This window comes from Vicia villosa, unplaced genomic scaffold, assembly GCF_029867415.1.
Source record: "Vicia villosa cultivar HV-30 ecotype Madison, WI unplaced genomic scaffold, Vvil1.0 ctg.004729F_1_1, whole genome shotgun sequence".
Classification (NCBI taxonomy): Eukaryota; Viridiplantae; Streptophyta; class Magnoliopsida; order Fabales; family Fabaceae; genus Vicia; species Vicia villosa.
In genome coordinates, this window is record NW_026706498.1 from 18,571 (window position 1) to 33,378 (window position 14,808).

Consider the following 14,808-nt stretch of genomic DNA (forward strand, 5'->3'; position numbering starts at 1 on the left):
CTTTCTGAATTGGCTTCTTTAGTCTGAATCTGGAGTCTTTCAGTCAAATCTGCCAACTGAGCCTCGTAATGTTCTTTCAGCTTCTTCTCTTGAGATTCAGTAAATTTAGGGTCTATAGTCACTCTTGGCCTTTTCTGAGAAGTACTTCCTCTAGCATACAATTCTTCAAGCTCTATTGCTCTCATTTTCAACTTATGAAGAGCAGAAAGCTTCTCTTGCCTAGCAGTATTCATCTTGACTTGCATTGTTTCCATTTGTTCAGTCAATTTCCGATTCTGCTCAACAGTTCGATTATAACGAGGCATGGAGACAATGTTGGGTTGTTCACCAGCAGGGAGATATAAGGGATCCTTAGGAGGGAAAGGCATCCCATGGGTATTAGCCACAGTCTTGACCCACTCAGTATAGTCTTTATAAGTTGCACAGTCTCTCTGACCAAAATGCTTCTTATCTCTCCAGCAAATACTTTTCCAGCTTGCACAGCTTCTGCCATCTGTCCAATGTTGGTGGCCACATGATAGAAAATGTTCTCAGCTATCTCTGTTTGCTCAGGTGGACTGATAAAAGCAAATCCAAATGTTCTTCTAGCTAGGACGGGGTTATAGTTGATTCCGCCCCTAAGACCCATGAGAGGTACGTTTTTGAACTTTCCGCAACTCATAATAACTTCCATGTCATCTAAAGCGCTATTGTACCAGACAATATCTTTAGCCCTCAGCCCCATAATCCTCTCAGCCCACTTAGATGTGTGTCTATTATCAATGAAGGCACCACGCTCAGGCAAATGCGACCTGAACCAACGATATAACAGCGGGGCACAGAATCTAACCAAACCTCCCTTTTGACTATTCTTGTGATGGATGGAGTGATAAACGTCCCCCAAAAGTGTAGGAACCGGATTCTGCAGAATGAATACGTGAATGGCATTCATATTAACAAAGTCGGGCACGTTTGAGAACATCATGATACCATAGATACTTAGAGCCAGGATAGCCCTAAATGTGTCCCATTCTTTTGCTTCAGCAGCATCGCAACCCCTTTTAACCAGAAACTCCATACGAAAACCAAAGCATCCTCCTTTCTTGGTGAGATTTGCTTCCACGACCGACTTGCTCAAATAAAGAGCCTTAGAAATTTCAATGGACGTAGGGGCCTCCATGGTGCCATAGTACGGGACTTCTTCCTTTTTGACCGGAACACCGAGGAAAAGAGAATACTCCTCCAATGTGGGAACCAAGAGATAGTCAGGGAACGTGAAACAGCGCAGAGAAGGATTGTAGAACTGAAGCAGGGTATGAGCTCCCTCTTGCTCATACTTGGTGAATGGCATTTTGAGAAGGCTCAGAATATACCCATATTTCTCTCGGAACTTGGTCAACTCATCTGGCGTGATCTTCTTCGCTAAGCACCCAAGAGAATCCAGATTCGGATTCGGGAATGTATAGGAGATGTTGCGACTACCAGTCTTCAATGGTGGAGCCATGTGTTGGTCGGAGACAAAGCCAAAAGTTCCTGAAAATAAATGAACATGCATGTTAAATGATATGGCGGAATGCATTTCATTGGGAGAATCCTAAAGCCTTTTCATTATTTCTTTTCTTTTCTTCTATTCTTTTCTTTCTCTTTTTTTTTTTGCAAAAAGGTATATACATTATGCTCTTTTTTTTTTTTGGAAATAGATTTTAGGATTCTCCACGAATGAAGTGAGGTGGATGCAATAGCATGATGTGTCATGTGTGCAATGTGGTGAGAGACTGAATGTCCCTCGCAACTTTGGACATCTGGGTAACACTGAATGTAACAGGTTCACAATTTCGGCTTCAGATTGCGAAATGGAAATCCGGGTGTGATGAAGGCTAGTATCCTGTCCCTCCCCAACTCACAGGTATGAATTCTAGACACGGACAAGTGGTCCCTAATGGTCACCAGGGTCTACAGTTCCCATGGGGTACAAAGTGTTTGAGGCAACAAGCGTGCCAGACAGAGTGTTCCATGAAAGAACCTCGCCCAGTTGTGGTACCCCATGTCAAGCTCGGCCATAGCAAGCGCTACGGGAGTCAACATGAGCATCCACGCTAATCCTATGTGTCACTGGCCTGGGTAGTGGGCCTTTTACCTCAAAAACCCCCACCTGCAAAACAAAGCAGAAAAATATGTGGCCCCCACGGGGACCCATAATATAGTCCAGATGCATGATGTGCAAGCAGAAATAAACATGATATGCAAGCATAAAATAAACATGCAAACATATATACAAGATATAGACATAAAAACAAATAAAGAAACACCCAATAAAATAAAACAAACAAAGGCTAGGATCGACTCGCTAGGCATGGACCCGCAATAGGTCTAGCAACATCCCCAGCAGAGTCGCCAGCTGTCGCACGCTCGCGAAAAATGAATAGAGTCGCCACCAATATATTTATCCCATAAGGGAAAGGAATATCAGGAAACCTAACAAAGGAAGGAACAAGGTCTTGCGACCAGAGAATCAAGGTACGGGAGTCGGTTACGCAAGGGGAAGGTATTCGCACCCCTCGCGCCCATCGTACTCGATGGTATCCACCTATGTTTGCTTCTATCTAATGGGTGTGTACTATGTCTATGTCTATATGCGAATGAATGCAAAAGAAATACGGGGAAAAGAAGGAATATTTACAAATGTGCTCGTTCAAGCCCCGCGACTTGATGCCTACGTATCCTTTTCAGGAATCAGAGCGTCGTAGTTCGGCTCCATAGTTTTGTTTGTTTTTGTGTTTTTTAGTTGGGCGGCGTTAACGCTCGCGCTCTTGCATAAGGGATCGACCTAGGATGCAATAGAGCGGAGATAACAATGCCCTTAAGAAAGGAGAGAAGAGAGAGAGTTTGAGTGTTTCGAGGAAATCCCTTAAGCAAGGGAAACTCGAGTTACTCTTTGGTTGGTGTTTTTTAGAAGTTGGGAACTTACGCCTGAATGGGACCCTTAAGCAAGGGAGATCCAAGCACTCGAACATTCCCTTAAGCAAGGGACGTTCAAGCTTCCATTCCCTTTTTAAGAATTTTCACTTTGATTATTAGTGTTTTAAGTATTTTCTTTGTATTTTTTATGGGGAATTTATTTGAGTATTTGTTAGATGTTTTAGTGTTGTAAAAGAAAAAGATATGAGAAAGTGGGGGACTAGCCTAATTTCTAAGCCTAATTGTTGTTGATTACTTCTAATAGAAAGGAAGAAAAGCAATTAAATTGATAAAAATCAACTTTAAGAACCAAAGGGTATATTTGTCATTTCACAATACATGGAAAATATTCACACAAGAATTAAAAAAATCATACAAACTATGAAAGCTATTTATGAGAATTATTCACAAAACAATTTTATTTTTATTCACATGGGAAACCAATTTTGAATTATCAAAGAAAAAACTATTTATTTTGTTTATGGTTTATTAGCCAATTAACACTCAAAGAAAACAATTATTAAAATCAATTAAAAGAAAATATTATTCTAAAATCTAATTGGGTGAAAAATGTATTTGTTATTTTTATTATTCAAAAGGAAATCAATTAGTTGCAAAAAGAAATAAAGGAAATCAATTTTTTTTATTTGTTTTTTCATTAATAGCAAAAGGGGGTGTAATAGTGAAATTAAAATGAACTGAAATGCAGTTAGAAGTAAACTGGGCCAAGATAGGGGTGTGGGAGTAGCAAGGCGCTTGGCCCAATCCAGTAGCAGGTGGTGCGTCAGTAAAGCAGGGGTGTAAATTCAGGAAAATTCCAGGCCCAGTTGTGTATGGCCCAACGTTATCACCAACCAGTTCCACTTTCATTTTATTTTTCTATTTCATTATTCAGCATGCATTTAGGTTTTTTTATTTCTTTTCTATATGAGCCAATACATGAACGCATGTGAACATGTTATCAATAGGACAAACCTCATTTAAGTTGCTACAAGAAAAGGTGCAAGTTCAGCCAATCAGACTAGCACACGGTATAAGCCAATCATTGCAATAGGACAAAGCATGGTAATGATAAAAAGAAAGCCACCGGTACATGCAAGCCACGTCACCATCTGAAATGTGATCCCTAAAACAAAACGCCGGCGCCGGACTCGCTCCGGTCACCATTTCCGACGACCTCGCGGTGGCGCTGCGCCCATCTTTTTTCTAGAATTCCTCGAGGCTGACATCATTCTACTCGTTTTCCTCTTCCGATCACGGATCCGGCTTCGGTTTTTCCTAATATTCACTCTAACACCGGAACTGCGTGAATCTTGCGCCGTATAACAACCATGTCCACGCTAGAATACGAATCGCTCACAGAGAATCACTCACAGAAACGCACTCACGACTGAATCTCGAATGCGCACGCATGTTTTAAGCAGCAAGTACACACAATAACTCATAAGCCAAATCACATTTATCCGAATCAAGATTCAACACAGATTTGCAAGATTATGAACGGATGCTTATGGTCCTACAACGTTTGGCTACAATGCTAGAGAGTTTCAGACGTTTACCTGAGCGCTTCTTGCTTCAGTGGAGGAAGAAAGTTATGTGAGTGCGAATCTCCGACGATAGCAACGCATGCGTACGAACTGGCTCCTCTAGCGTGAGTCTTCAACCGGAGGTTCCATGGATAGAGCTTGGTGAAGGTAGCGCCTATGAGTTTGTTAGATTCTGTAGCAAGTTATGCTGAGAGAGTGAAGAGAGAGGTTTTTTGTAGTGAAGAAATGTGAGTGTGGGTTTGTGAATCGTGAATGGATTTGGAGAGTGAGGAGAGGGTTTTTGGAATGGGAGTGTGTAAAAATGAGAGCTATGCACAGTTCCTTATATACGGAATAATATATATCTGTTATATCAGTTAAGTTCCGTCAATTAATATAATGTCCGGCTAAATACCCCTTGTCGGTATGTAAAGTCATATAACCGAGGGAGTCTAGTGATGCTATCGATGTAGGTTATTAACTAAATTTATTTATCTGGCTGAAATTTCTAAACGCTTAATTAAAGTGTTTTATAAAGAGAGTTAAAAACAATAGAGGTTAGGATCAATAAAAACGGAAGTTTGAGATTTTAACTAGACCTTAGAAATTAGGCATTAACCTTAAATACAGCGGGAGCGCTTTAAGGGTAATTAGTTTTCATTTGTTTTCAAAAATCATTTTAAACTTTATTTGATACAGCCAGAGCGCTCACTTAGGTTTAATAATGAGATCATAATCAATAAACACGAGAGTGTGAGAGGGAGGTTTTTAAACTAATGATTTCTACAGAAAAGTGATTTTAAATTACGATCCGCGTCGATGGTTTACTAGATCCCCGAAGTCCGACTATTGCATACCGATACTATTATCCTTGATTTAGTCTAATTTTATTCTTTTATTTTCCCGTCTGATCAATAATCAAATCAGATATTAGCCTTAGATTTACGTAGTAACGATTAACTACACTAGGTCGATTCTTAGTCCCTGTGGGTTTGATGTCTTTTAAAACTACGCGATAGACTGTGCACTTGCAGTCATAATCATAGACATACCCCATTGTCGCTATCACCTGCTATAGTGCTAGCAAGCTTATCTGGATAAAAATTTCACCTGCTATAGTGCTAGCAAGCTTATCTGCATAAAAAAAGATTCACCTGCTATAGTGCTAGCAAGATCATCTTCATAAATTTCTTGACACATACGTAGAAGTCAGAAGTATAAGGACCAGTAACTTGGTGTGTGTATGCACATAGTGTAGCGTGCGTAGCGTAACGTGTATGAAGCGTAGCGTGTAGGGCGTGGTGTGTAAAATGTAGTGTGTAAAGTGTAGCGTGTAAAACGTAGTGTGTAAAGCGTAGTATGTATAATGCTTGTATAAATATTGCGCACGTACATATAACGGCTATACATGCAAGTGACCCTGACGTTTGTACAATGTAGATGTATGAACTGTCTATTAATGTTATATGTGTGAGAGGATTTTGTTTACGATATCCTGTTGATGAATTAAGATGATGCTCGCGTGCGTGTTTATGAGCGAAGATCTAATGATGTGACATGCCGGTTCTTAGACCAGGTTTGAACGCGTAATGATTATGCTTATGGATATGTTGATTGATAAATGCCTATATGTGCGTGCTAGTTAGTATGTATATGCTAATGCTAATGCTAATGCTAATGTGTATGTATGTATGTATGCTGATGCATATGTATATATGGTGATCCCCATATTTTATCTGCTTATAACCCATTGAATTTGTTTAAACCATGCAATGACTATGCTTATGCCAACTAATAACGCTTATGCGTAGAATGTTTTCAAGCGGAACTTCAGGTTTCAGTCTCCTTCTAGACCATTAGGTCCTGAACCAATCCCCTGGTACCTTTTTTTTTTGAATTGTCTAGGCGTTTCGATGTATGAGATGTAATGTATTAACCAATGTATGTAATGCCTGACTTATGTATATTTGCATGATGCTCCAATGATAGGTTGTTGATAACCAAAAGCGTATATAGCTCACTAATGTTGTAAGGTTGTTTGATAGGGTGGGGTGTGATGATAGCGTGACTTTCCAATACCTGCTTTTGCACTTGAAGATCGTAGTTAGGAGAAAGGTTTGTTGGAGGTTGTAAAGTGTGAGGATGCCTTTCCCTTTTGTTGTGCGTCTTGCCCTAGTTTGGCTTTTTGAATTACTCCACGCCTTTGACTTTTTGAAATTCTCCACGTCTTTAACCTTTTGCAATTCTTCGCACCTTTAACCTCTTGAAATTCTCCACACCTTTAACTTTTTCAAATTCTCCCCCTTTAACCTTTTGAGGTTCTCCACCCTTTTAACCTTTCGAATTTTTCACCCTATGGATTTGATATCCACTGCCCCAATATTTAGTTTTATGGAAAAAGATGCCTCTTATCTCCAAGCCGTAAAGGAAGTACCCCGAGAAATAACCTTGTCGTACAAATGTGATATATATGCTTCAACGTTTAGATTGAAGGGTATTCCCTTGATCTCTAGGATATGGAGGGCTATCCATAGTGTTCTATCCATTTGGTTTAAATTTCTTTCATGTTTGACATGCCCTTGATTGTTATTGCTTCGAGATGTGACCCAAGTCGATTGAACCTTAGGATGAATTCCCCTAGTTAATAGGATCTTTGATTGTATGCCCCTGTAATCCTTGAAATTTTCCCCCTGTTTAAGAGAACCCTCTGGACGTGGTTCCCACATTCAAGAGTCTTTGTTAGAAATGATCACCTTTGATTAAACCAATTTCGAGATTTCCTTGATGCTAAGTGTATATTCGTAGATGACGTCATGCCCTTTGAGAAGTAACTCCAATGCGATGCGCATGCAAGTTTTGAAATCGAAGTCCGTTATGAATTAGAACTAGATGATCGCAGATGAATGTTTGAAGAAGCGTCGTGGTTAGGAACAGTTTTAACAACCCTAGGAGTCAGTATAACAAAATCCTGCTTAATATGCTTTCGTAGTTAACCTTGCCTCAATTAGGACTTTTGAATGTTGTAACTTGGCCTGGTTCATGGTTTAAGAAACAATGGATATAAGGCTCAAAAATTTGTTTAACCCACCCCTTTCTCCTTGATGTTCTCCAATCCTAAAGTTCGTTTAATCCAATGAATGTGTTTCATTTGCAAGAGAATCGTTTCAGTTCCGATGATGAGCAGAAGCATTAGTGAAGATCCAAGCACCGATGAAAAATATTGTAGAGATCCAAGCATTGTTGGGGAGCTTCGATGATTTAGCAGTCACAAGATTATCCTTTGTATTTTGCTTTTGTTTTTGCTATCCCTTATTTTTTTTGCATGAGCCAATTCCTTTGAATTTGATCCATCGGGATGCCCTAATTTTTGCCTAAGTCATTTTTTTGTTTTCTTTTATGGAATTTTCCACATTGACTTAGCGGGCGCTTTCCTCCTTTTTTTTTTTGGATGCTCCTTTTGAAATATTGATCCTTGGATTTTGAACATTGTGACTGCCATGTTGACTTTGATTTGTAAGCTTCGACTTTGATACGTCCTCGATGATGTATTGAGGAAGAAGATGCTGTGAATATTGTTTCCATTGCTTCCTAATTTTTTTGATGAATGCGAGGAAGAAGATGTGCTTGAACCTTTGCTTTTCTTGACTGATTCTCTTGACCACAAAATACGCCATTGAATTAATCGAAATCTACCCTGCCCCTGGTTGAAATCAAGGTTTATTTGAAAAATAGAAACAAACTCCAACTCCTGGCTCAAGGGGGTTGACTACGGATTATCTCCTTATTTCTCCACTATTTAGGATTTGAAACAATGCCTTACATCGTCGACTCGGTCTTACCTTGAAAGCATATGTTTAGCAAGATTTAGTTATTTGTATTTCTTTATTCTCCTTTAAGTTTGTTAATAATTGAAATTTAAATAGAATAGAAGGGTGTAAGTGGAAAGTCGTAGTATTGATAGAATGAAGCGAATGAATTGACTCCAAAACCTGCATGGTTATCCCATTAGAATTGCTAATCAGAAGGTACAACTTTTATCCTAGGTAACACTTAGCGATCGTAGAGGTTGAAATTCTGAGCATGACAAAACCTATTGATCCTAGGGACAATCTCCTTTGTTAATCCAATGACTTTGTTTTACTTCTTAGTTCTGTGACTTGTAGAAGTAAAGGGTAACCTCGGACTTTCCTTGGGCATGTCAAACCTGTCGGGAATAAATTGTTAGCGGTGGGTTTTCGTCATCCGGAACTTCATGAGTTTCCTTTAACTGAACCTTTTTCACTTTTTCTAAAGGTAGTATCAATAGCGGTAAAAAATACTCGAGCGTAATCGCGCGTTCGAAATACAACATAGTTGCCACCGAACTTTATTTATTCCAAGAAGGAAAGGGAAAATATCGGTAAAACCCACGAATAAAAAGGAAATGGATAAGATGGTCATCACAACCAAATTAGGGTTCAGGAGTCGGTTAAGCAAGGGGAAGGTATTAGCACCCCTCACCTCCATCGTACTCGATGGGACCCATTTAGTTAGTTTCGTGTTTGAGTGTTAGTGTAATGTTTGCGTTCTTCTGCTTATTGATCGAGAAAAGATAAAAGAAAAGGTTTTTAGGGTTTTAATTATGAAGAAAAAGAAAAGATTTTTTATTATTATGCTCGCCAAGACGTTTGTATCTTGTGCCTACGTATTCCCTCGTGCAATGGGAAAGTCAGAGCAATCGTCGTTGGGGCGAAGAACCACGAACGTTTGTTGGTTGATTTTAGCGAGAAGTACTCGATCACTTTCAAATGGAGACAATACCATGCGCAAATGGATAAGAGATCACTACAAGAATGGATGACTAAATCAAGAGTAAGACGAGATTTTGGTCATCATCGCATTCGACTGGAAGATATTCGATCTTCACATGTGGAAGTATGTTCGCATTCGTTTATGAAAAGAGGTTTAAATTAAAGGATGTGTCATACCCCAATTTTTGACCTAAGATACCACCTCATATCATTGCATATGCATCATTTGCATCTCTAACAAATTGCATAGCCTGTGTTTGTTACTTGTGCTCAGCAGGATTTAAACAAGAAATCACTCATCAGTACAAGCAACAATCAACTAGGGTTTTGTTCTCCCTTCATCTCAAATGAATCATCTTCATCAATAATCAACATTTGGTCCTCAGAGATTCATTTCAACAAGCTCAACAGCTTTAAATCGACTGAATTAGGGTTTTGACTGAAGACAGCACACTCCTGACTTTTGCTCAGAATTTGACCTAATGGCTTGGGACATGATATCAAGACCTCAAGTGCATCATTTTGACCTAATCCATTGGCTCATAACATCTCCTACACAAAGATTGATCAGACAAATCATCAGATTAAGGGTTTTGAACTATCAGGGACTAAAATCAGGGATCACATTTGGGAAACCCTAAAAACCCCCAGGGAGTCAATCAAAGGTTTCAATCATCTTCAAATAATCCCTATGACAACATCCAATGGAAATTACATCTCAATTCAAGATCCACAGTCATCAATTTCATCTGGTCGACAATTAGGGTTTTGACCTGATTCACTGAATAACTGACTTTTTAATCAGGACATGGTGCCACAACTCAAACCATGGCTCAATATCCTCTAATGCTTCAATATGATCCATTCATACCATTCATTTGATGAGGATAGCCTGTTTCATTGAAAACTCCAGAAACGCGATTCGTCTGAAAAAGTCAACTGTACAAGATCACCATTGACTTTTGGGGAATTTTGGTCAACCATGACTTTTGAAGTTTTAAATCATCAATATATGATATATGAAGTCATTTGATCAAGAAAAATCAAGAAAATCAATCAAGAATCAAAAAGTCAAAAGTTTGACTTTCATACTTAGAAAATTTTTCTAAGTGTTTTTCATGGTTTTTTCCAAACTTTGGAGGGGAATAACTCAAAATTTCACCTACAAACTGAAAAAAACTTCCAACATGAAAGTTGTAGATTTTGATCCAATAAACAACTTTGACACATATAATTTTTTTCCATAAGATCAACCATTTAAGAGATATGGTGCTTCAAAGTTGGTACTTTTTGAAAACTTCACTTAAAACTTCATTTTCTTCAAAGTTCATGGAACTTTTTCACCCATTTCCTTAAGAGACTTGAGGAAACTTTCAACTAGGCTTTTGAAGTATGTAATATGAGCTTTCCAAAATGTCCAAGAGCATGAAAAAATATGGAGCATAGCTATGGTTTTGAATTTTGACATTAGAGGTCATTAAGCATGAAATTTCAAGCCATTTTCACTAAGTTTCTATACTATATGGCCAATAATGCAAGTGATGACACACCAATGCAATAATTAGAAGATATTTTCTGGTTTAGGATCAGATAGGAAAGAGATAAGAAGCTTAGAAAAATAACCATGGTTAAGTCACTTTTAACCATATGCATTTAATGGCAAGATTCCTTTCTATCTCAAAATGCCAAATCACCATTCTTTGGGCAACTTGCAAAGTTCTGAGTTCAGAACTCATGGCCTATAAATAGAGGTTCAAATCACTTCCAAATTCACACCAAAACCTCACAATTATAGGTTTTCTCTCTTCTTTCTTGAATTACAAGTCATGTGTTTCAAAGTGAGGTAGAAAACTCAACCTCCATCTCTTGCAAGTTCTGACCAAAGTGATGCTTCCCACAAACCACAAACATCATATGGGATGTGTTTGATCCATCCATACACCCCAAATCACCCTAAATCTCAGAATCACTCTTCAACCACCATATTTGCATAAAATGAGCCTTAACATATCAATTCTCATACCAGGCCATATCTGTCCAAGTTAATTATCTAAACACACTCCATATACTTTATATGAACTGTTCCAACCATCATACACGATCTGAAACATCAAAATCAACTAACTTGATCCTCACTTGAGCTAAACTGCAGTTCGGGTACCACAAGGTGATCAAGAGGTTTCCAGTCCATTCCAGGCATTCAAACACATCACATAAGGTCCATTGAAGCTATCCAGATCATCACAAAGCATCTGTAACACCTCCAGGCACGATTTCAATCTCCAGTTTGGCCGTTTTTGAGGTAAGTGCTCATGAACTTCAAACTCCATCATACATGCATCATAAATGAAAAATGAACATACCATCTTGTTTCTGCACCTATGAGGATCATTAACCCTCAATCAATTGCATCATAACATGATCATACACGATTTCACATTGAATTCCAGTTCTAGGGTTCTTCGTGTTCATCAGAAAATTGATAGCCTTAGAGTGAAAATAAATGAAATTAAAGGTCATCATCATGTTCCTCGTCCAAAACCGAGTGAGATAGACCCTTTGATCAATCAAAACAACACAGATTTGAAGAATTTCAAAATTCAGTTAGGGTTGTGTTCTTGGCGCGTTTTTTCGTTCAAAGAATTCAAATATTTGTTTTAAAATATAATGTGTTGGAAGCGTATCATAAACAAGCCACAAGCGTGGCTCAGTTGGTCCATGTTTTGGTTAGCAAGCGTGGGTGCGTGGGTTCAAACCCTTGTGGAGACAAAACCAATTTTTTAGCACCTATTTTCTTTCTTTTTTCTTCACAACTTTAATTAATCATTTAACTAACCAAATTAATTCATTTTTCATTCATTTTTTGTACACTCTTTATTTAACACATATATTTTATGAATATCAAAAAAAATCACAAAAAAAGATTTATTTAATATGTTTTTAATTAGGTTTAAAATGATACATTTTTAAGTGTTTTTAATTACTTTAAATATTGTTTTTCATTTAATTTTTAACCTAATCACTTGTAAATATTTTTTGTGATCAAACCCTAATCATTTAGGTCTTAATTAAGCATTAAAATTTGTTTTAACTTAATTAAATTAACTTTTGTCAAATTCAAATCGTTTTAAAACGAACGATCACGGTTCTTTTCAAAAACAATGAACCATTTCTTTTTGAAACTTTTGATTAAATCTTTTAATTGATCAATTGGTTTTCAAAACGATGTGGGGCCTCTCGAATATTAGAGAGTGTAAGTCCCATTTCTTTTCTTTTTGTACAGTTTTCGAAACAATAAAACTTCTTAACAAAATCTTTTCAAAACAGTAATCAATTCATTTTCAAAAACATTCAAATCATTTTCAAAACCATCCACCCTGTTTTATGAAAATAAAACAGGGGCCTCTCGAATATTAGAGAGTGTAAGTCCCATTTCTTTTCCTTTTGTACAGTTTTTTTCAAAACAATAAAACTTCTTCAAAATAAAATCTTCTCAAAAACAATTTTCAAACAATTTTCAAATCATTTTTAAAACAACAAACGACGCGTCTGTAAATAAAACAATCAACCATGTTTTTGTAAATATACCACGGGCCTCCACGTAGGTATAAGTCCCAAGCCCTTTTGTACATACCCACTCCAGTACATGAAATTAGGTATTTCATTGTACGCCTGTTGTACATATCTCAATCAATTTGTTTTTAACTTTGAATAACAAACCAAAAATGAAGGTTTCTTTAAATCTTCCCAAAAATATACCATGGGCCTCCATGTAGGTATAAGTCCCAAGCCCCTTTGTAAATACCTGTTTACATAGCTTTGAATAAATTCAAGTGGACCTCTCCCCGAGGATGAGTCCCGAGCCCCTATGTATACAAATGGAGCATGCTTACAGGTATATTTCCTTCATAAACTCCATTATATACACACACTTTGTCATATATGTATAACTGTTCATATTTGTTCATGTACTTGTTCATATTTGTTCGTACTTGTTCATACTTGTGATTGTGTTATATGCTTGTTCAACTTAGTACAACACTAGGTTCCCCATAGCCTCCTATTGGGCTTCGTGCAAAGAATCTCCCTAGTTTAGGTTAGGACATAGAGTATGGTTTCCCGGTGAAATCGCTCTAAGAACTCAAACCAACTATACCATGCCTCCCCTTGGGCTTTGTACAAACGAGTGACCCTCCCATAGCCTCCTCTTGGGCTTACAATGCAAGGACCCTGGATTGTCCCTCCCATAGCCTTCTCTTGGGCTTACAATGCAAGGACCCTCGGATAGCCTCCTCTTGGGCTTCGTACAAGGACCCACGGGCTTCTTATAAGCATCCCCAATATCCAAATCAAATACCCTAGGAGATTAGATATTTTTCATCTCTATGCTAGGAGTATCTCTTATATATCATCACAAACAATCAATCAATCAAACTTTTTTGCCACAAGTCTGGCTAATCAATCAATCTTCTTTTGCCACAAGGCTGGCTAATCAATCAAACCGTTTTGCCACCGTACTAGCTGATTAATCAAAGTTTTTGTCACAAGGCTGACTTCATTGAAACTTTTGCCACGAGGCTGGCTGATTAATCAAAACTTTTTGTCACAAGGCTGACTTCATTGAAAGTTTTTGCCACAAGGCTGGTTAAACAAACAAAAAACAAACAGATGTATGTGATGATATAGATTAGATACATCTAGCATTTAGACGACATTTGTCTATTTTCCTTTGCTTCCACTAGCATAAGTGGGAACTACGATTGCTCTGACTTTCTCAACATCCCTTTGAGAATACGTAGGCACAAGGTCGATCCTTGGCGAGCAAAACAAAACAAAAAAAACCATTCAAACCTTAGCACCCGTAGACCCCGAGCTACAGATGCTCTGATTCCCTCTAAGGGATATGTATGCAGAGGATCGCGATGATCTTTGCGAGCATAATCAAACAAACACCTTAGGTCCCACCTATTTCACAAGAACCTCTCAATAACATGGAATGAAAAACAAAGCAAAGAACCCTGTAGAGTACTACAGATACGTTGGGTGCTAATACCTTCCCTTCGTATAACCAACCCTCTTACCCAAGATCTCCCCCCACCTTTTAGGTTATTGCAGCTTTTTTCCTTTTCCTCCTTTGGAAATAATAAAAAGTTTGGTCGAAACAAAGAAAAATCATTTTTTATGAGCACTCGAGCCCAAAGAAGGTATCAGGTGTCTCATCCCACAAAAAGAGGAACAAAACGGTTTTTCGCCCGCGACAGGATGCCATAAGGCAAGAAGTTTGGATGGAATCGAGATTGTTTTTAAAGGGATGTTTAGTGAACCTTTTGAGCATAGGTGTGCACCTAGCGCGTTGTTCACCCAAGGTATTCAACCGGAGCGAGCCCAATTATCACTTGTTATCCACATTGGTAAAAGAGGATATTGACGGACTTTTAGTAAAGGATTGAGCATAGGTGTTCACCTAGCGCGTCTTTACCCAAGGTATTCAACAGGAGCGAGTCACATTGTCACTTGTTATCCTTGTTAATAAATGAGGATGTTTGCGAACGTTT

General features: G+C 38.2%; 1 protein-coding gene across 1 annotated transcript; it reads right to left on the bottom strand.

Annotated features, from left to right (window-relative positions):
* Window positions 1-262: 262 nt before the first annotated feature.
* LOC131642259 (uncharacterized) lies at window positions 263-1,483 on the bottom strand. Its single transcript, XM_058912536.1, has one exon. It carries the CDS (start codon window positions 1,481-1,483, stop codon window positions 263-265), a length of 1,221 nt encoding a protein of 406 aa, XP_058768519.1.
* Window positions 1,484-14,808: the final 13,325 nt, after the last annotated feature.